The 23,246-nt window shown below is 48.5% G+C and overlaps 1 protein-coding gene across 1 annotated transcript in view; it reads right to left on the reverse strand.

Annotated features, from left to right (window-relative positions):
• Positions 1 to 23,246, reverse strand: part of MRAS (muscle RAS oncogene homolog) — a 65,073-nt gene that overhangs the window by 32,517 nt on the left and 9,310 nt on the right. Inside the window, exon 2 of the mRNA XM_019522626.1 lies at positions 1,730 to 1,940. Within this exon, the coding sequence (XP_019378171.1) occupies positions 1,730 to 1,922 (193 nt within the window). The 5' untranslated portion in view covers positions 1,923 to 1,940. The remainder of the gene's footprint in view (positions 1 to 1,729; positions 1,941 to 23,246) is intronic.

Consider the following 23,246-nt stretch of genomic DNA (forward strand, 5'->3'; position numbering starts at 1 on the left):
CTCCCTCCTCTTATGTAAGTGGCAACGTGCTCCTTCAGTGATGAGAGGATAATGTCTCCCGGAGTGAGCATTTCATTCTGAGTCCAGTCTTCGTTCAGATACACATGCACTGTTATAGCAGCGCGCGCTACTTAGGCAGGGCCTCTTCCAGGCTACACAATTAACTACACTGCTATTTAATCGCAATGGATGCTTCATAATCAGCACAGTAATTCTGCTCAATTTGGATGCCTACAGATGACTCCAAATGGCACGTGTGGTTATCGCAGCCTGTGTTAATATTTTAGGCCCCCTCGTGTACTGGGACAAGATGCCAACTACATGGGACGGGGAGGCTCGTCAAGTCTTCAGAACAACGACTGATGAGGATTTCTATCAACGGGAGAGCAGGAGGGCGAGGAAGGCGGCAAGGAAGGGCATCTCGATGAGGAAAACTCAACCCTGCTCAAAAGGAAGAAGCACAGATGGAGCCAGAGACAAGGTGGCATGTAAACAGGGCCATAAAACGAAGAGCATGTGCTCTAGCAGCTTTCTACATGACAAACAGGTTGTTCTGCTAATGCAAGAATCACCGAAATAAAGAGCTGGAAACGACCTTGAGAGTCATCAAGTGCCTTCCCCCCCCAGTGCCCCCAGGCAGAATCAACTCTACCTACGCCAACCCTGACGGATGCTTATGTGACTTGTCCTTAAAAACCTCCAGTGACAAATTGCCCAGCTTCCCTGGGAAATTTATTCCAATGCTTAGCTATCCCTACAGTTAGTGCCTACCCCAAATCTCCCCGGCTAAAATTGAAGCCCATAACTTCTTGTCCTACATGTAGGGAAAACAGTTTATAACCATCCTCTTTGCAGCAACCCTTTACATAGTTGAAGACCGTTATGTCTGCCCTCAATCTTTCCTCATAGATGGTCATTTTTTCTAGTTCTTAGAGTATTTTTTTTTGCTCTCCTAGGCTCTTGCTGATTGGACTACCTTTTTCTTGAAGTGTAGCATCTCAAACCAAACACCACTCCAGGCTGAGACCAGTACCGACTGGAGGGGAAGAATTACTTCAGATGTCTTACGTATGATACTGTCCTTTATACATCCCAGTACTGTGTTGACTGGTATCAGTTTGTCATCCACTATAACCCCCAGATCCTTTTTCTTTGCAGCGCTCCTACCTGCCCCGCTCTTGTTTCTATCCAGTCGATAGCTGTCACCTAAGTGCACTCCCTTTGCACTTTTCCTTACTAAACTCCTGCCTGCGAACGCCATCCTACTTATGTCAAACAATTTCTCCAATTTACCAAGATCGCTTTACATTTGAATCCTGTCCTCCAAAGAGCGTGCAGTCTCACTCAGCATAGGGTGAGCTGCAAACATAAGAAGCGGACCTTGCTCCATCTCTCTAGTCATTAATAAAAATATTAACTAGGAGCAGACTCTAGACAGACCCCTGAGGAACCCCACTCGATGCATCCTTCCAGCTGGACAATGAGCCATTGATACAGTAGACTATCGTGGCACAATGCAAGCCACAGTTTCAACTTTACAAGAGGCTCATTGCTTAGTGTGCACAAACAGTGCATACAATGATTTGTGCCAAAACCACACATCAGCGACAGTAAAGCTGAAAATCCATAAAAGCACAACAAGTTATGGAAAGTTTCAGGACAGAGCTGCCCTTGGATTCCTCCCGAACAACTGGAGAACAATCAATCAGAGTGGAAGTAGTTTGCTCACCGTCCAGAATAGCCCACTGTCCGTCTATTTCCGTGTGTTTCAGGTAGGAGTCCTCAATGGTTGGATCATAGTCTGGCACAAAAATCTTCTGGAAAAACTGAATGGTGAGAGCGCTCTTTCCCACGCCACCATCTCCGACCACCACCAGCTTGTATGTGGGGAGGTTATCACTTGGAACGGCGCTCGTAGCCATGGTCCCAGCCGGCTGGACCTGAAGGAGAAACAGAGGTTGACTCAGACCACACTAAAATAGTCAAAAGCAGGTTTCTCTACGTTGATCCGGTTCAGGCCTCAGGGCTGGGGTTCTCCAGGGGAGGGGGAGCTGTCATTTTGCAGTGGGAGCGTGCAATTTGGGCTCTCCAAAGCATGGGAAAGTGCTATTATGAGCGGGCAATGGTGCCAAGTGGTTGGGCAACACTTGGGTGATGCCTATTTTGCCTGAACTTAACCAGTGACCTGGTCCATTTTTCCAGGAACTGAACCCGTGACCTGCGGAGAAAAGAAGCATGAACAGTTACAGTCGGAGCTAAAATTTAGTGCGAGGGACCTATACCAGTTCATAACCCCTGTGGATTGGCAGAGAGGGGAGCTTGAAACCTGTTTAGTCTCCCTGCTGACCAAGGAGCCACGCATAATCTGGACTCTTATTTCGGTTTCAGCACCGGCTTGACAGTGGCTCAGAGCCAGAGTACAGGAACAGACTGAAAATTGGGGGTCGGACCTGATGATTTGTTTAGGTCCCATCCGACCCTAAGTACTACGATCAAAGACAAACACCTGCTTTTAGGCACAGGGTCAACAGAGCAGAGCAGCAAACCAACCCTCTACCCTGCCCCTTCCCAACCTTGACCTAGACGGGTCACTCTTAAAGGAATACAAGCGGCCCCATCTCTACTGCTCATCTCATTTATCCCCTTGCGACAGGGACTGTCTGTTTGAGCCAAATGGGTGGGAGGATTTTGTGACGTGGACATCCCTCCAAACAGGAACGAGCCTGGGAAAGCCAAATAATAATTCGCACGCAGATCAAACAGCTGTCAAGTTGCAAGCAATTTGCAGTCACTCTCAGCTCGTGCTGCACTCCAGCTAGCAAGCTCTTATATCCTCAGCTATTTTACATACAGCATATATTGCTCAGCCCCAATTTGGGGCTTGACTGCTGAATCCGAGCAAACGTTCAAAGGGTGCACGGGAAGATGCCATGGGTTCGAGCCCTGCTTCTGGTCCAGCTGGTGTACAGGAGCACTTTTCCTAGGTTTCTCCTCTCCCATTAGAAAGCCCAGTTGCTTCCGTGCAAGCTCTTCTAGGGACGGAGAATCACAGCTGTGTTTCATAACGCTGGCAGGAGGGTTGTTTTGTGGTTAACGGCAGCAGCAAGAGTCAGGAGTGGTGCTTTCCATTCCCAAGAATGGTAACAGATCTCCCGAAGACTCGAGTCAGACACTTGGGGACTGAGTCTTTAAAAAAAAATGACAGTGTTGAAATGGTACATGCACTGATGTCAGCATGACCTCAGCTTAGCATGCAAATCAAATCACTGCACGCCAAACAGCGGCCGTGCTGTCTGCACGTACATTTGCAGCAACTGCCGACAAAAATAAGGCGGACAATGTATATGCACATTTGAGGCTCAGGACCTTCGCTTCTCACACCAGACTGGTGTCCACTAAGACAGCAGGACAGGGCCAGGTCACGACACTCCACTCAAACTGGGACCCACCCACACGTGCTGCTAAAATGAGAAAAAAAAATAATCAAAACTTCTGGCAGAAGTGATTTCCTTTTGACTTCTAGACCAATCTGGCTACAACCTGGATAGTTAAAATGAGACGTCACTCACTGCAAGGCAGTGACTCCCTTTTTTCCTATGTGAAGGATGAAACAGTTATATAGTGACACTTAAATCTCTCTGGCTGGGAACCAGAGTTAAGCCTCCAGGGAAAAAGAAGAGGGCAGTTCATATGCTGGGTGGCGGCGGCTATTCTGCTGGGAGCAAACAGCTCCTTTTGTTGTCTCCTTTGTACCCTCAGCAGCTGAAGACCCATCATTTATTTTAAATATGAAAGCTGAAATTCTGGAGAAGCCGCAGGGTTGGAGGGGGATACCATCGCATCGTACGGCCGTGTACAGTGAGCACTGTCAAGGGAGCGGTCGCGTGCCAGGAGGGAAAGGACCAGGGACTTTCTAGGGGCTAGACGGTCACTTTGGGCACTATACTTCCAGCTGGCACCCGTTCTGGCAGAGATGCCCTGCCACAGATGAAAATGCATCTTACCAGGCTCAAGACCTGCTGTATTTCTTGGGTGGGGGGAGGTGAGGGACCAGACACAGCTCTGGTACAAGGCTGTCCAGAGCTTCCCGCTAGAGAGGGAAGACTTTGCCTTGCCCGCTACTCAGAGCTGTGTTGGCACAACCAAAATCTGAGCTTTTCGTTCACTTAAAATTCCCGTTGAAGCTTTGGCCCAACGAGCAGCGAGCTAAAACGTCAAGGTCTGACCCTTCCTTGCAATCTGATCTGTCCAAGAAAAATATTTTATGTCCTATATGAGCAAGCACGAAGCAGCCCGATAATCCCCCACTGACTACAAAAGGAAACAGCATGCAACTGCCTGCAAACTCCTGCTGCTAAACCCAGGACATTCAGCAGGGTGATGCAGAGCGCAGGGCACAAGGCCATCGGTCCCGGGAAATACATCAACCGGGTTTCCATTCGACACAAGTTCGGTGTGGTTTCCATCTGAATGCCCTTCCCAGACGGGTCCTTTTGGTTATGCCCCAGTCGTGCCCTCAAACAATGCAGTGGAAGCACAGGGAGAAAGAAACTGCCCAACAGAGCTGGGCCAACTTGGCTTTTCATAGATAATTTGCAGAAAAAATGCACATCCCCTCAAACTCTCTCCCCACAAAGCAACGTCTCCGTTCACCATGTTAGGTTGAATCTGGCATAGTATATAGTTGTGCACAGGAAGGGGCGAAAGACATTTCACCTCCACCTCTTCAGAATAACGTTTTCCCGTTCCGAAAAGCCAAATGTTTTGACGAGATCAAAACCAGACATTTCCCTTTTTCATTTCCAAAGAGTTTAACAGACTGAAAACAAAATGTAAAACTCAGAAAGAAAAGAATTCCCCCTTTCCCCCATAAGCCTTGAAACGTTTGCCTTTTAGTTTGGCCAGGACAGATTTTTCCCCTTGGTGTTTAAATCTGGTGAGCGAGCCCAACAAAACAGCCCTGCGTGTGTGCACGCGTGCATGTGCATGCATGTGCTTTTTGGTCTGCCTCCTCCCCTTATGCTCCGAGGGAAGCAAAAATGATTCACCGTGCTGGGACATGTGTTTTCGGTGGACACAAGGAAACACGTGCTGATGCCTTCCAGTTGCCATTTCTTGCCTCTGATCATCCTGTTAACACTGAACTGTTGATTGGGACCATGTGGGCGGATGTGTCCTTCCCAAGTGCTAAGAGCTGAATGGAGATTTTCAAAAAGGGCATTCCCCCATCCCTTCCCCCCTCCCCTGCCCCAATAATATTTAAGGTAGAAAATAACTTGTCTTCGTAGGAAATAAATTTAGATCCTGCCCTGAACTGCCTCTGAAATCAGGCAGTGGAAACCTCTCCTTCTATTCTGGAATCGAGTTCACCCAATCTGCATTTTTCCCCTTTCTCTTTTTAAAGCAATTTGTGCATAAAAAAAAAAAAAGAAAATAATAATGGAGAAACATGACAGTGTTGCCATAGAAATGGGCTCACTGGAAACTATAAGGACGGCAAAGTAAAGAGACAAGTGGGTCTGTCTCATCTGAGCTGAGAATAGAGTTGACATTCTCAGAGGAAAAAGAAATGTTGGAGCCGCTGCCAGTGTTATAAGCAATTAAATATTTTCCATTTAAAGACACGGCTCTGCTTTTCAAAGAGAACTGGAGAGACTCCTCCAACCCGGCTTCCCACCTCCCAAATGTCAGGCCAGTGCTCGAAGCACAAGGGCATCATGTCAAGGAGTGATGTGCTTTGCTGATGGTTTGGAGGCAGCTCATGAAGTGGATAAGACTGCTAGCTTTGGCACATTATAAGGCCAAACTCTTCTTTCCTTTGTATTGGTGCAATCTAATTTCAGTCATCAAAGCCCTTCCTCAGGGTAGAGACCTTGGGGAAATCCTGGACAAGCGGAAAAAAACTGGCAAGACTTCAGTGGATTTCAATACGGCCAGTAATTCATCCCATCTTTATTTGCACTATAAAAAACTGGGCAATATTTCTGGATGGGCTTTATGGACACTTAATTGTGTCAGGTATCCAGGTTGTAGCTGTATTGGTCTGGAGGAAAAGGCAATCAGGACTCAGAGTCGAGATGATCTCTTTTATTAGACCAACAAGATTTTTGCAAAAAAAAAAAAATCTTTATTTTTTTTTTATGAATACTTAATTGTTACACATCTGGTAGGGGAGTGATGTGAAACAACATACTCTGATCATTTAAAGCTGCTGACCTCATCCTAAACCACAAGCTACTGCTTGGGAAACGAGTGTTACATTTTCAGCAGGGTTTTAGCACTCGGCCCTTTCGCTGGTCTCAGATGCCCCAAGCTCGACTCCCGTGAAACTTTTACCTAATTTCTATAATAATAATTAGTCCATTGCATAAACTGCGACTGCAGCCTGTGTGCACGTAAAACAACACAAAAACCAGCTACCCAGATAGTGAGCAATTTGTTTCCAGTCCAGCTTAAGCGGGGCATCTATGAAGCTTGTGCCTACATCTACCTCCGGACAACTGAACTGCAAATTCACATTTTGTAAAAACCAGCTTGCTTGGAGCAAACATCCATTGCAAGCCTTTTAAAATGGCGTCAGCTCAGAGGGTACGAAAAAGGCATATTGGGCCCTGAAAAGCAAGAGAGAGAGTTAGAGATGAGTCGCACGAATTAACTGGAATTTGACCGTGTTCACAGTGTGGAAGAAGCGATGACCATCCGGGTCTAACCCCGCTGCCCCCACCTCCCCAGTGCTTGGAAGAGCTTACAATCAAAGTAGGGCGAGCTCTCAAAAGAAAGCATTTTGGACTAGGAAGCCAGTAACATGCTCCCACAGGCACAGGGAATTTGCATGTGAGCTGCTCCTGTTGTTCAGCCAAGTGCATAAAGGTACAGACCGAGTCCCGTCTTCGGCAAAGCACGGACCGAGGGCTCGGACCGGGAAGTGAGAGTGCGCCATAAGGCACGTTGGCTTGCAAAGAAGAAAGGACCTGCAATAAGCTTGACTGAGAGAAATGAAACGCAGACATTTTTCACCCTCCTGTCTGCATATAAAGCAGCACACAGTAATAATCAGCTTGGAGGAAGAGGTCTTAAAATACACTTATGCTGCCATTCGTTGTCAAAGGATCCACAACAACAGTACAGCTACCCATACCCTCGGCGGGTGCAAAGCAATGGGCCTGCACTGACTTCAATGGAGCTGGCACGATTCATGCAGGCCACCTAAAATCAGCGTGGCTTGAGATGCAAACGTGGCCACTTCTGGGCTGACGAGTCCACGTTACCATGTTGTCCGAGGCCCGTCAGCAGCCAGCCAGACCTCATTTAAAAAGAGCTTGGATCCCTTGAATGAGATGGGTGAGGTTTTGCGAATGGAGTGGGGGGCAAGAAAGGGTGAGATGGAGGTCTGAAACACCCCATTAAAATAAGCAAGGAGCTAAACCACACATTAGCTGCAAGCAAGACAGACGGGGGCAGGACTGCATGTGACAGCGGGTTGCCGAACCCCAACGGGACAGTGCTGCAAGACACGTTTCTGCGCCTATCCCCAGCTGCCACTGCAAGACCTGCCCCATGCACACGTGGGCCAAATCCTCAGGCGATACCAACCATGGGTATCTATACACATGCTCCGGGGTGGAGGCACTTTAACTAAAGCACGTCTCTCGGAGCCACTCTAATTGAAGTGCCCCCACCAGCATTTTGAAACAATGAATACACAGGACACGGAGGCAGCTGGACCGTGCTAATTAGCACCCTCCAGTAAATTCAATTAACCAAGTCTGCTGTGACCCATGCGTCGATAGGCGCCCCATAACCCCACTGCTTTCAGAGCTCGCAGGACCGAAGGAACCGGTCCTGGCACTTGCCGCATCGTCTCTCGTGCGCGCGCCCCACAATTCGGCACTTCCTGAGGATGAGTTTCGCTGTACCCGCGATCTGAACCGAGCCCCTCGCCTTCCTGCTAAAGTTGCTGCAATTAGAGGCAAAGAAACCCCGACAGAGAGGCCTTGCATGACAATGATTTACAGTCTCCATAGCAACGGGTGGCATTGAAATTCCTTAATCCCGTTGCGAAACCTTGAGAAAGCTGCAGCGGGGTCTGTGCACTACCGGCCTGGCTGCTCAGCCCCTGGAGCAGACACAGCACCCGTGCTGAATGAACCCATCGCCGAAGCCACCGCAGTGCATTTCAGCTGCTTATTTATACCTATAGCTCGTTGTGCTTTGCTAGCAGTCCTGTTTGAGCAGCCAAGGGGGCTCCTGTATTTATGTATTTACTGCCGGCTTGCCGGGATTCACAGAAATCTCCTGTAACATGCAGCTAGGACGCGAATGATTATAATAGGGACATATTCCCCTCCCTCCCCGAGTTAAACCAAGTACCATCTGCCAAGACCTGTCAACTTCTCCTACGATCTTGACTAATAACCCTTCCTCCACCCACGGCGCACGCTCTTCTCTTCCTCCGCCACACTGCAAAACCAACGAGCCCTGGGGCTTGCCCTAAAGGCTGAACTTCCCCTGGGCTTCCTTTCCACTAGCCCTTAGCCTCCGGTCCTGCCTCCGTCACCAGGGCAGACCTGCCCCTGACGTGGTTGTCACCATCACTCCGACTAAATGAGTCAGGACTTTGTATGCTTGAATCAGACCCAGAAGTGCACTGAAAGACCAGAAGCAGCTATGGAGCACAGAAACTTTCCAGGAGGCGGCCACTTCCTAAGAGCCAGAGCAATCAAAATTATACAGCCACCAAAAATGACCCGCTCATCAGTTTGCAAGATTGTTCAGATGCCTTTTCCTGTTCAGGTGGTGCATATGCACCACTATCATCTAGTTACCTAAGCAGGCTAATTGGCAGCTACCTCTGAGAACTACGATTTGCTAGTTTTGGGGGCTTTCTGCCCACCTACCCCAACCAGGGCATGCTGAGCAGAAGGTGGACCATCAAATCTTCTGCAAGCTGTTAAGACAGAAACGATTCCTGCTGTAAGAAACCAACACCAAAAGCTCTTCCCTTCCAGCTTCAGAATAGATATTTAATGCTCACAGGTTCCCAATGGAGAAAAATTGTGCCACGACTGGAGCAGAACCAGACTTAGCACAGGCTACTTTTGATCTAAAACCATCAAACAATCAGCATTTAAAAATAAGAGGTTCTCACTGAGCGGTGGGACGGATTTAAAACCCTCCTGCAGGACGCTATTACAAACCGCCGGGACTGAACCAGCTCCTAGCACCCACCGTTGCTTCGGTGGAGGACATGAGCTGCCCTTTCCAGTCCCTATCTGATGCTAAACATTCAATGCCTGGTGCCGGTGGTGGTGCCGTCCCCAGCTCGCGCTTGCTTTTTGCGGCAGGTCAGACAAGAGATCGTAATACCCTTCCTTCACCCCCCTGCACTAGTCATGCACCTACCATCAAGTTTACTGTTAAAGAAAGGGAAAAACTCCCCAGGCGTGTAATGAAGCACTTGAGATGCACATAAAAGGCAGTTAAAGGCAGTCACCGCTTGATGAGTACTTAGTAGTTATTTCAGGAAACACAAAATTATAGCTTGAACGCATACCAAAAAATCACATCACTGAAAATGGCTTGGGTGGGTGGTTTGGTCCCCCCCCGCAAAGTCTGAAGTGATAATAGACAGCGGGAGTCCCAGCTGTGGTCGTGAGCTATACGAAGTGGCTGAAGAAGTCTCTTGGCCACGGTGGATTTGAACGCTCACAGTGTTTCCTGCGCCTCGTAGATGTGCAATGCAGACAGCAAGTGTCAGTCATCATCCGGACACATGTCAACTGAAATCAACTCCCCCCAAAGCTCTTTTTTTCCCTCTCTCCAGCAATTTCCTCTCCGTGCCGTGGGTTTTCAGCATAGACTAGTGACCTATGAAAATAGGGAAAATGTGCAAAGTCGCATGCAAACAGGCCAAGGTCGTTACAGGAGGGTGCTGGCATTTTCAGGCACTTAAGTCAGAGTTTTGCTTTGCAGGAACGTGCCTGTGCCGACTGGAAGGCTACCCTCTCCTTGCATAATTTAGGTCTTGCTTAAACCTAGACGACTTCTCGTTTGTCTCTACTAGGAATAGCTCCAAACCCCACGTCAGAGAGGGAAGGAAAGCGTCCATGCATGCTAGGGTTCAAACGCATTGGCAGGAACCGATAGGTGCATTACTGTCAATGCCATCACTTCTCCTGAGCTTGGACGCGACGTCGGAAATCCTTTTCCTCACTCATTCATTTCCGATCCTGGGAGAGGTCGCAGTCCTGAACCGCTCTTAAAAAAAAAAGGCTTTTAGCAGCGAAGCCAGGAATGCCTCTCCTCGGTTCTCATGGAAACCGCAAAGCCGAACTAAATGTGCTGGAGAAAGAACTCAGCTACCCGAGATGCTCGCCCACCCTGCCCAAACAGAGATAACAGCACGGGAACAAGTAGGTGCAGGAGGAAACGGCTTGAAATTGCAACAGCTGCCCTTCCTGCGAGCACAATCCCTGGAAATGGGCAGCTTCCCTCTGACACATCAGAGCTCACCGACACGCTAATAAAAGCCCCTAAATTCTCCACCCTACATTACTCCATATAGTCCTTGAAACGCATGCACGAAACACTAAAGCAACAGCCAGAATCAGGTGGAGGGCCCTGCAGCAGGTCTGGCATCCCCAAAGGGAGATGCTCCAGTAGACCGTTGACCAACATGTGATGGTCAAGGCGGGATGGCTTGGCAGCGGGAGAGCGGGGTTTCATGGAGGCAGAGGTGGCAGCTTTGTAAGAGATGGAAGTAGGTGGTAGGGAAGAGAGTAGTGAGTGGTGTCGCGATGGGTCCTACTGGACATTACCCGTGTGTATCTGATGTCTACTGCTTTGCACATTGTGCCAACTTCCTGGCCAGAGAGGTGGGACTCTATAGCGCCCCTAACCCTCGGCCTTCAGTTTAGTCCCCTCTTGCCCTCCCAAAGCACAGCCTAAGAGAGAAAGCACAAAACACCTCGAGTCCATGAGCACTGACTATGCACACAGCTCCTTGCTCCGATGAAAGCCGCCGAAGTCAACTGGAGTCTTTCCCGCGGACTTTGGATCCAGTCCTTAGGCTGCATGGAGCAATCGCTACAACTAGGACGGGAAAAATACAAAATAAAGAAAGAGACTCTGTGAAGATTTCCCCAGTGAGGATTAAAGAAGTTGAATGCAAGCAAAGGTCATAGCCTCGGAGGATAATTTTAGCCTTCTGAAGTTTAAGTGGCACGAAGTGCCAAAACTCCTGACTGAAAGAGGCACGTGTGTTGTTCTGAGTACGAGCAGCTGGCTAGCAATTATGCCAAATGTATGTGTGCGGTGGTGTGTGCACTTTTGCAAGTTGACCTCAAATTCCCCCAATCCTATAAGGACAACTTTGAACCCTAAAAGGGCACCCCAGAGGCACAGGGTTAGATGCCAGCCACACGAATGGCAAAATTCCCCTTAACATGACTTTCTATGGAGCCAAAATCTCTGCCTCGTGGAATATCATGGCTTTTGCTTCCTCTGGTCTTGCATCTGCAACGGCGATGGGAATTATGTCCGACTCTAGGATACGTGGGAAGGTGAATGCCCAAACCAGGATTCTGGATCATGAGGGGAAGCCAACAACGAAGTGATAAAAAAGGCGACTACAACTTACAGCAAAGGAGACGCCACGGGAAGGAGAACCAGGCTGGCATTAACTATAAAAAGGGAGGCCATTCCTGTTCCTCGGAGCTGGGGAATTCATACAATAACAATGATCGGCAAGGGGCACAGCAAAGGGACCTTTTATAAAGCTGTTGGTTATTTATGGGAGCTATCCCCAAAACTGCCCCATCTGGGGTGTTGTTACCCAATGCTGCTTTCCTAGCAGCAGGGACATTCCCATCACAACGACCGTGGGCAGGGCTTGCTGGAGGCCAACGTGGCTGCACTGCAATCCTAGTTTTGTTCAGCTCCTTGATGGGCCTTTGCTGGGCCGCTGCACAGCAGTCACGGGGTGAGCTGCTGGGACAAGCGTAACCCTAGCAAGGGCCCGTGCTTCATCTCCCGGGATGAAGGGCAAGGCCATCTTCCTCTAAAAGCCATTCCCTTGCATGTTGCCGTCGGATTCAACTGGAAGCCATGTGCTTCTGGCACCTCTGCCGAGCTGCTAGTAGCGAGCCACGGGCTTTTATAAGTGGCTTTTCTGTGCTGGTTTTACGCCCTGGTTCCCAGCTGCAAAGAGTTATTAAAGCGGGCAGAGTTATTAGTCCGATGCTTATTGCTTTGCAAGAGTTATTCGCCTTGCTTGCATTATACCATCGCATTCGGGACAGGTGAACCGGGAGGACTTGGAGGTATTTGGTGGTGGATGGGGCAAGAGAGGGGCGTTTGCAAGAGGAGTTTCAGGACCTTCCTTCCCTGCTGCACAGCTTCTCACAGTCTGATTCAATAACACACGCCTACGTGCCAGGAATGTCATTGCCAAAGAGAAACTGTGCGTCCCAGCACATTCCCACGTCTTCGCCCAAATTCTTCGTTCTGTTCCTTTTTGCACAATTCCTCTCTACTTGCTCCTTATTGTGCAGCGTTAGCCCCTCCCAGGGCTACCTACAAAGCTACAGGGCAGTGTAAAGCGGAGCTATACTACTCCCTGTCCTTGCAGCCCCTGGTGCATGGGGTTTGAAGGAAGCAGAGGACCACCAATGTCAACCGCGCACAGCTCCCAAATGAGCAGATGTTCCTAGTAGCCTGCAGATCTTTTTAAATTCCCGATACTGCTGGAGCCCTGGGAGACCTGGAGCAGGGTACAGAAACAACCCCACACTTTATAAACCCATGACAGCCAAATGTGAGACATGATGCAAAGTTGAGCTGTGCAACTTAGTTCAAATGGTGATTTTAGGAGAAGGAAGTTGCCTCATCTCCTAGGTATGTGCATAGCTCTTCTCCATGGAGTCCAACTCCTGGGGGGGTGCAGCATCCAGCTCTAGGATTTCTGTTCTAAGCATTTGCTCAACCTCTTTATTATATGCCACTCTGGTATAATTTTTTGGGATCCTAGCATCTAATCTTGGCTCAGCGCTAGAACCTCGATCGACACTTTTTCCAGTCTCACTTCAAGCAAAACAGCACGTGCCTTCTTAGGGACAACATGCTAGGAAATAATTTTACCGAGCCCTCTCCTGTTAAATTGCTTCATTTTTTATTTTTGTATGTTTATAGCCATGCTGCACCTGCAGCTCGCATTTCAGCCACGTGCCACCAGGCTGATGATTTGTGCCTCCTCTAAATGCTCCTCTCTTGCAACCAGTGCTTCTTCCTCCTCCAAACTCCGCTCTATCCTGTCCTCTGCCAGGACCATTGCAGCTCCCACGCTACTCTCAGCTTTCCAGCTCACTGTGCTTGATGCTCAGCCACTGAAGCAATTGCTGATGCAAACAAGACCTCCATTGCCACAACTACCTTAAGCCTCGAGTTTAAAATGCAACGACCTAAGTCTCTACTGCATTAACATGAATGATGTTTGGAAGAAGCTGCTTACAAGTTTAAGGGTCAGGGTAGCATAGACAGTTTTGCATCTGTTTCGGGAAGCCAGCGAATGGGGACGTTGTGATTTGCTTCACTTTATTATAACTTCTTAACGCTTGGCCCTTGCCATTGGATAGTGAGGCTTTATGTTTAAAGGACGCGTCATGACAGACTAGAAAAAGAGAGAGTCAAAGATGAATGCACCTTAGAAATACATTTTAGGTCTGATGTGTACCGGATACATTTTCAGGAGAGCGCTGCATTAAGGATTTCCACCAGAGACATCTTTCCAACTTGCCATGACCCCACACCCTCTATGTTACTTATGTCCCATGTGCTGCAAGTGGAATCACTTAAAATCACTTCCCAACATCCCATCAATTTTAATATACATTGGTTAACACTTTCATTATCCTCTCTGGTTTGGCAGGCAGTGTTGCAATATAGATTTAGCACAAGCAGCGAGTGAGTTTAATAGAAGCCTTTCACTGGATGAGTTATTTTGGGCATAATTTTTCTTAATACAATAAAAGCCTCTCACATTCACCTAAAACACCACCTACGCTCCAGACTTTGCCTGGGGTATGCATGAGCCCAGGAGCAGCAGCACGTTTCCAGACAGCACCACTGAGTAAGTGCATCACAGGGACTCGCTGGGACTAGGGACAGAAGTTACACATCAGCTGGTTTAAGTCATCAGAAACTGGTTTAAACCTGTAACAGAACAGAAGTTCAGTGCACATAAACCAGTTTCAAAATAGCTGAAGCTGGTTTAAGATACACCTGGTTGAATGTAGTATCAGACTTGACCGATTTGGGTCAAACTGGCTTATGAAACTTCTGTCCCAGGCCCCTTCCTGGTTCAAGTTAAATCACAGTCCCCCAGCATGCTTTCCAGCCCTGGGCTGGGCTGTCTGCTCCAGGAGAGAAGGGCTGGGAGTGGGGAGGCAAGGACTGCTCCCGCCAGGAAAACCCAAGCTGGGGTTTGGGGCCAGGAAGGGTTAAATTCCCCTTCCCCCAAGTACACAGCTGCCCTGCCCTGCTAAAAACTTACTGCTGGCTGTCACTGTGGACTACAAATCTCAGAGGCACCTGGAAGCAGGAAGAGGAAGTGATGAGCAACCCTGCAGAGTCCTGCTGGTGTGAATCTGGACAGCAAATCCCAGAGGCCTCGCGGGCAGCAGGAAGAGGAAGCAAACACGCAGCGAGAGCCATTCTCTAGTGCCTCCCGGCTTCTGGCCTGAGCCACTGCAGGTATGTGGCTGCATTTCCTTAATCTGAATCAAAAGTAACTGTCTGTCCAGTTGTTTCTCAGTTTAATCTCTGCAGCTTAGACTAACCTGCAAAGACTGAATCAATTCAGCCTCGGGCTTTTTGATTATCTGTACAAATAGCCTCAGCGTTCACTAAATTAATTTTCATCTGAAATGCCCCCCCGCCCCCAGCACCCTCTGCTCACGCAGCTACAAAGCATCTTGCACACCGAACAACTGAGTTCTTTTGCCCTACAAGCAAGTCCAGGTTCTGGCTTTCCCATTAGCTCGGCATGCTGCAAAACAACTTCTCTGGTTTCCAACGTTCGTCTCCAAGGTGCCCATCCCTCCCAGATAACCTGTGGCAGAGATAGTGTCAAGTCTAATCCTCAGGGTTGGCATAAATAAGTAGATTTTTTGAAATTGCTGGCTGAATTCCTATACGAGACAACCCCACACCCTTTCCCCTCCTAGGGGAAGTGCATAAAATATCATGAAGTTTACTAAGGGGACAGCACTGAAAACAAAACCCCAAAGTCTTGATTCTTTCCCTACAAAAAGATGCTATTTTCAGTGGGACAAAATTGGATCTTATTAGCCATGAAAGCATCTTTTTTATAGAAAGGTCAAGCCATTTGCAAACAGTGCTCCTATTAGTGCTTTATTGCATTATAACTTTGAGACATCACAGTCATTCTGGTTTGGTCCTGCCCACATTTGCTTCCCTAAGACAGAAAAGTGGATGCCATCACTGGCAATTACCTACTCAGTTTATTAATCTGTGACACTCACAGGGATGCTCTGTCCGATGCATTTACTGGAAGGAACATTGCACTTCCTTGGAAACTGGGAAAGTAACTTTGCATTGTACTGGTAAGTAGAACAAAAGCAGAAGCAATGCCTCATTTAAGACTGTCCCGCAGGCTTCCTCCCAACATACAACCAGCTTCTCCAAGTAGTATGTTGGGGATGAATATTATCAGATTACTAAAGTCAAACGGGAAGTTACTCTCTCCGAAGAACTGCCCACATCCTCCATTAGCTCTTCTGAGGTGTCCTGCTTCCCAATCAAGCTAGTGCTCTTCTTCCAAAAAAGCTTCACTGCTTCGATTCTTATGAATTTTAGTACTCATGGTGCGGGAAAGGGGTTAAGGGAAAGGGTCTCCTCCATGGGACATTTCACAGACTAATATACCATATTTTCTCATACAACACACCCAGGAATATAATATGCACCCTTATGTGTGAAAGGCAGAATGAAGAAGAAAAATCTTTCCTAGGAGTAACTGAATGGCAACTGCTAGGCCTAGGAAAATAGGTCTGCGCACTGTTTTGCTCCCTGTGGATAGGTATGGACATTTAAAAAGCCCAAAGCAAAAATCAGTCTAAGCGTTGGTGATGCATAAGGGTTGCACGCGGGTGCATATACGCCCCCGGAGACTGGCCGCTGCTGCCGGTGCCGGAAGCGCCTGTGGGTGTTCACCACTCGCCACCCCCCTGCCACTGCAGAATAGGGTATAAGCTTCGACTTCATTTGCTAAGTAGAGGTGCACTTGTATTACTGGCCAACTAACGCCTGGTAGATATCCTGCTGTAAAAGGCTAGTGGAGATAAAGCAAGATAGTTTTACCAGAAAGCATGTTGGAAGGGTCAAGCCTGGGCACAACTCGAGTGTGTTACAGTAAGACTCTCCATTTTGCTTCCATTCGGGTTTAAGCAGGACAGCTAACCTGCAGTTAAAAAGCCACACACACCTTTTCTGCAATGAAGACAATCGTTGTCTTAGCCAAAAAACCCCACAATGCACAAGATGCCAAGTCCCAGTCGCACTGAAGGCGATGAGACTGATGCCAAATTCAGTGAAATCAGGATTTTGGAGCGGGGGGGGGATTGAATTGCAAGGCCCCCCACTCAACATAGAGACTCTCAAAGGACAACTGAAGGACACCACCGATACCTGCCTTTATGTACTATAAAATCAAGACAAGAAATGACTTTAGGTAGTGCTACATTTTACCTTGACCATGTGAGCCATAATAACAGGAGACAGTTTGACCTGACGCTGTCTCAACAAGTTTCTGGATATAAAAATTAAAAGCACGATAGATTCCAGCTGTCTTTAAAAACATTCAGGGCTGCTCAGGGACAGGATTATTTTCACCTTCCATGGCTTGTTTCAGTTTAACCACTGCACCGCAGCCTTTTTTGTGCAGGGTGGGCTTCATGCTCTTCTGCCACATGTAGGCACCCTCTCACTTCAGCATATGCCCAGCCTTAAGGAAGGGGAAAAATTAGTTCATTTAGTCAGTTCTCCCTGCCTTGCCAGTTTTCCCCATATTTGATACCAAGGACAAAGCGTTGTAATCATTGGTCCCACAGGCTGCAGTGCACTAATTGGATGCAATGCATAGTCTATTTTCAGCTGCAGTCACAACTGTTAGATACCGTGTTTTCATATGTGTGTGTGTGTGTATGTGCATGTGTGTGTAGGGGTGGTCACAAACTGTGATTTGCACACTATATGGATAACAAACTTGTGTTGTGGTCATATTGTGTACCAGTCAGCTCTATTAGCATTTGTACTGGAGTAACATATAGCAGCCCCAGATCTCAAATTCCAAGTTTCAAAATCTAGATCAGCATTAGGCCTTCATCTATTTGCAATTTAATTGTTTTATATTCCACGTGTATACACTGACTCCACTTCACCCACCCCTTGTATTTAAAACCCCTTTACAAGGTCATTCAGACTACAAGGCCTTCACCTCATCTTTCCTTGCAAGTCTCCTCCAGCTCGCATCTCCTGGAGCAGCCACTCTTTGCAATCGAGGAGGCCGAGACGTACGTATCATCTTTCCCGAATAAAACATGATGCGGGCAAGAGAACTGCACCCAGCGGTAGGATCCTCCAGGACGAGCGAGGACAGACCCTTCCTCCAGGCTAAGTCTGAACGTACTGCTTTCCTCCGCTTCATCTCCTAACATTTGTCTCAATGCTCTCTACAAAGGGAGCTGGTAATTAAATAAGTGGTAGTCACAGTTTGTGTTCAAGGCAGCCTACAGAAGAAGTCCACTGGAGGTTCCTGGTGCATCTTCCTAGACAATAGGATAATTCATTTTCACGACTTCAAATCTGGGGAAAAATTGGTTGCCAGAAACTTCACTCACGGGCGACTAGACAAAAACTGTTTTGTTATTAAATAATTCAAATCCCAAATGCTTAATTAAAATGGGTTTGCTGTACTCCTAAAAGCATAAGAAATTATACACCCTGCAGCAAGTTTTCCACATCCATTCAGTGCAAAGCACGCTTTTGCAAAGGGACTAGATACGACATATGCAGGTTATGTGCAACAAAATACCTTAAGATTATAGAATAGCAGTAATACAATATCTTATCAGCACCTTTCTACAGCGTTCGGTAACATGGACGCGCTGCAGAACCCATCAAGGGAAGGAGATGCTTAGAAAAAAATGTCAGAGTTGCTAAAACCCTCAATTTTGGGCTCAGTCCTGAAAAGCTGAGCTCCCTAGGCCTGCCAAGCGTCACAGGTCATGCATTCCTGTCTACCAGGTGAAGTCTCAGGTATATGCACGTGTGAGAGGCAGGAGTTCAAGGGGTCTTCCAGTCCACACCACTTCCACACATACCCTGCAGCCCACGGGAAGATGCACTGGTTTTGAGCCCAAGGGACTCTCAGTTGAGTTCAACCTTTTGCTCACAGCAGGCTGCAGCCCGGATACTCCCTACCTCAGGCAGCTTGTATCCTCCACCCATTTTACCAACAAGGTCACCGAGATGACAATGTCATTTCAGGCACGACTGGGAACAGGATTCAAGTCTGCAGTGTGCCAGACACCACTGACACAAACCAGGTCTTTCAGAGCGAACAGGCTAGACATGCTTATAGTTTCATAGTTTCTAGGGTCGGAAGGGACCTGAGCAGATCATCTAGTGTGACGCCCTGCCATGGCAGGAAGAGCACTGGGGTCAAACGACCCCAGTAAGGTGATCCCCCCTAACCAGTTTATAACAGGCCACAAGATCCCCCCTTAGCCTTCTCTTTTGAAGGCTGAACAGGTTCAGGTCCCGCAACCTTTCCTCATAACCATTGCTTGTCTAACCATTGCTCCAACACCTCCACCAATGCTGCTCTCAGAGCCAGGGCTCTGGGAACCTGACATTGCCCTGTTGTCTCACAAACCAACTGCATAACCCACAGGCAAAGCAGGCATCAGTGTGCATCTCAGCGGGAACGCAATGCAAAGGAAAACACCCCCTTCTGCTGCCATTTCCATATACAAGTTCAAAGGGAAGAGGTTCGTACTGTACTTTGGCAGGACTTAAAATTCATAAAGGCAGAAGTACCTCTGAAGAACACAAGTTCAAATCCTGCTGATGAGCAATGCAGCATCTAATGTGCAATCACGTAATTAAAGCTTGCATGATAATACACACACACAAGAGGCACAATTAAGGTTGCATGGGTAATGTAATTTGAGCATATTCTAAACTTCTGAGTGCTTCGTTTTCAAGCTTAAGCAGTCTTGTAGCATTGGCTTGAGTGTAATATTTAAGTATGTACACATGCACCCACCCCTCCTCTTAAATTAGCCCTAATTCAACTGATTGATCATCATCTCAATGCTTGCAGTGTTTGCTTACAAAAGGACGCTAATGGGGGGTCTGTCTTCCCACTGGATGCGAAGGATTTTTTGTAAGCAGCATTGATGGTACTTGTCCAACAGCTTAAGGTGTCTCCTGGATGTTGTACACGTCTCAGCTTGGTACAGTAGGGTGGGGATCACAACTGCTTGATAAACCATGAGCTTGTTTTCAGATCTAATGTCTCTCTGGGTAGCCAGTTCAAGTGCTTTACTACCCACCTCGTGAAAAAGTTTTTCCTAATATCTAACCTCAACTTTCCTTGCTGCAGCTTGAGCCCATTGCTCCTTGTTTTGCCATCTGCCTCCACTGAGAACAGCCCAGCTCCATCCTGCAGGGAGGTGAAGGCTGCTATTCAATCCCCCCTCAGTCTCCTCTTCTGCAGACTAAATCAGCCCAGTTCCCTTGGCCTGTCCTCAAGTCCTGTGTCCCAAACCCCAAACCGTTTTCATTGCCCTCCGCTGGACCCTCCAGTTGTCCGCATCCTTTCTGTAGCTGGAGTCCCCAAACTGGAATCACGTGGGTGTACCAAAATTGGACCCAGCAATAAAGAGGTAGTGATAACTACATGATGGGTCTGATCCTTGCTGCAAGGCTGCATAATCCAACCGAGCCCTGCCCCTCTCTGCACCAGTTTCAGCCCCATTGCTGTAAATTAGTACAGCTCTTTTGGCTCGAATGGACCTAGAGCAGTTCACACTAGCTGAAGATCTGTTCGGCTTGATCTAGTTAGTGTCTAATCTCCAGGTAACCTGATAAAGAGAGGAAGGATCTGCCTGTCCTCTGAGTCTGGGCAGCGAAGGGGTGGGGAACAAGTTATCACGGCATGGACCGATCCTGGTTATCTGCCGGGGGTGTTTCTCCCTATGGCTGTGAAATCCTGGAATAGCATGTTAAAGGGTAACGAGGCCATTTGAAAGTGAGCTGTAGAAAGATACAGCAGTCATAGAGTTTGCAGCAATACAAAGGCTTGCACAATGAACGGCCCCCTCCATATTACCCTACTGTATTAAGTTACATCTCGACTATTTGGGAGGAATGTAAATCAGACCTTTCAAAGCTTAAAGACACAGGATCTGCTTTGGAAACGTGGTTCTCATTCCAGCTTGAATAGTCACCAACAGTTTTTTTGCTGCCAGAGTCCAAAACCTGAACCTGCAGGTCAGTTAAGAGTCAGACCGTTTCTGTCCCTAACAAACAGAGCGGCGGCTGCTGCGCAGGCTTTGTCTCCGCTGGGGGAGAGCCAGCGCCCTGCAGGGATGTATCAGAGGAAGCTCTCTCAATGGCGCGCTTGTGAAGTCAAGAAGCCCCGTTCTGTGGGCAGCGAGGTATCCCTGTAGGAAGCGATAACCCCGGAGGGCAGCTGGAGTAACCCAACTGGGAAGCCAGGAAGCCTCCCAGCAGCCCACGGATATTAAGGATGGCAGAACTTGGCCAAAAGCTGATGGGGACCTAATTTCCAAGAGCGTCACAACGCAAGGGTGGCTCTCTCCTAGCCAAGTACCAATTCAGCACACGGGACGGTAGGGTAGGGAATGCAGCTATGGTTATCTTGCAGGATAACAGCCTCTGGAACGGGGCGGGTGCAATTATTGCAGCTGGAGGGCCGCTTAAATGAAGTTTTGGTGAGCTTTGAGGGTCGCACACAAAAATCTTTCAGAAGATATGCGTGTGTGTGTGGGGGGGGCACTGCCCGTGTGCTAAGTCCCAGGAGCTGGCAGGGGTTGGGGGGAAAGAGGGAGGGGAGTTCAGGGGGCATGTGCAGCAGAGCTCACCCAGGTGGTGCAGGTGGTTTGCCCCCCCTCCATCCAGCTTACAGCAGTCTGCAGGGTGCCGAGCCCCACCTGCTCCTGCCCCACACCTGCCGATGGCACCGCCCCCAGCCCTGGCAGTGCACCCAGCTTTCCGGCAGGGCTGCACCGTGGCACTGCTCGGCTCCCCCCCCGCCGTCCCCTGAGCAGAGGGGCCAAGCTGCAGCCAGGTGACTCCTGCCCCACCACGCAAGGCTCCAGCTCCAATTCCCAGGTGCCTTCCACCCGCTCAAATCCCAATACGATCAACAGCTCCAGGACACAAAGCCTCCAAGATGCGCGTGCCCCAGAGTCCGTAACGCATGCACAAAGGACGATATGGCTTTAAATGACTTTCTTCGGGAGCTACATTTAAAATTGCCTGGGATCAAGGAGAGGTTTTCCTTTGCTAGTATGGTCTTAACTGCAATATCCGAGGGTCTCATACAGCTGAAGTATATTTATTTTTGGAAACCCTGAAAGAGAGAGAAATTCTGTAATTCACATTTGATAGCTGGGGGAAACCAAGGCACAAAGTACGTCTAGGGGCCAGATCCACAAAGGTATCAGGATATTGGTGAAGTCACCCAGAAAGTCTGCGGTGCAGCATGGGTGACCACTGGACAATCGGCCTTCTCAATGGAGAGCTGCCAGTTCACGACGTGGCTAACCAGCACTTACTGAAGACCAGCTATAAAGCTTCAGACCGTTTCAGAAACCGTAAAACACAGTCAACAACACCCCCCCCAGCTCCCCTTGCAAACGCAGCTCCCATCCCTCTCAAGCATGACCTCACTGGATAATGCTGCCCCCATCATCATTACCTCACCGCTGTCTGCCTGCAGACCGACGGTCGTATCCCCGCGCGGAGCCTCCGTCGACTCTCTCAGCAGCACTTGCTCACACAGACACACACAGCTGAGTGACCACTTCACTGGCATCTGAAACAGCTAATTAGGGAGCCATAAATCATTAAAAACCAGGCAGGCCAATGCATCCATCATCTGTAGTTATGCCTATGATTGCTCCTGTCTGGTCTGAAAGAGCCCCACATCCATGCTTCCTGCAAAAGCTGCTGAATACAAGGGAGCGACTCCGTGCAAGCGCTAGTACGATAGAGCAAAATTGGATCCACTGAGCTGTTGGTTGCTTTAATTTCCCCCTCGGCTGCAGCTCTCTCCAACCAGGCCGTTGTGGGGCTATTCGGGGTAGGCAGACAAGTTCGGTTCCCTGCTCTCCATCCCAAGATCATCTCTGATCTCTCTCCTCTCTCAACAGCCTCAGTTACAAGAAGTGCCATCACCCCTGAACCCAGGGACCGCCATCCCTCTCCCGCTGCTGATTCCTTCCCACTTCTGGTTTTACTTGGACTGAATTCCTCACAATCCGCGTTTCCTTAACTTTTTGGTACATCAAGAAGGTCTTTGATCTTTGAAAGGTTCCTTTCGAGGTACCCCTTTGTGACTTAGGGATATCATTTCAGCACTGTTTTTAGCACCACCGTGGAGACTTGAAAGGGAATCCCTTTGATTTTCTCCCTTATCCCCCTCCTCACTTCATTATTACAGGCTGGGTTCCAACAACCTCAGTCTCAATTAAGTCCCTGTTATAGTGCAGGCTCCTCTGCCTTGCAATAAAGCTAGAAGCACCACTGTGCTAGGGGCTGTACATACCCAGAGCAAGAGACAATCCCTTCCACTTACAGGGAGAAACAGGATTCATGAAGAAACTGGGACCAAGCATAAGTCATAGTTTCACAGTTAGTAGGGTCAGAAGGGACCTGAGCAGATCATCGAGTCCGACCCTCTGCCATGGCAGGAAAGAGCACTGGGGTCAAATGAGCCCAGCAAGGTGTTCATCTAACCTCCTCTTAAAGCCCCCCAGGGTAGGAGCCAGCACCACTTCCCTTGGAAGTTGGTTCCAGATCCTAGCCGCCCTGAATGTGAAGTTGTGCCTCCTGATGTCTACCCTAAATCTCCCCTCTGCCAGCTTGTGACTGTTATTTCTAGTCACTCCTGGCAGTGCTCGGGGGAACAGGGACTC

The sequence above is a fragment of the Gavialis gangeticus genome, unplaced genomic scaffold (genome assembly GCF_001723915.1).
Source record: "Gavialis gangeticus isolate Ggan-Ray unplaced genomic scaffold, GavGan_comp1, whole genome shotgun sequence".
NCBI lineage: Eukaryota > Metazoa > Chordata > Crocodylia > Gavialidae > Gavialis > Gavialis gangeticus.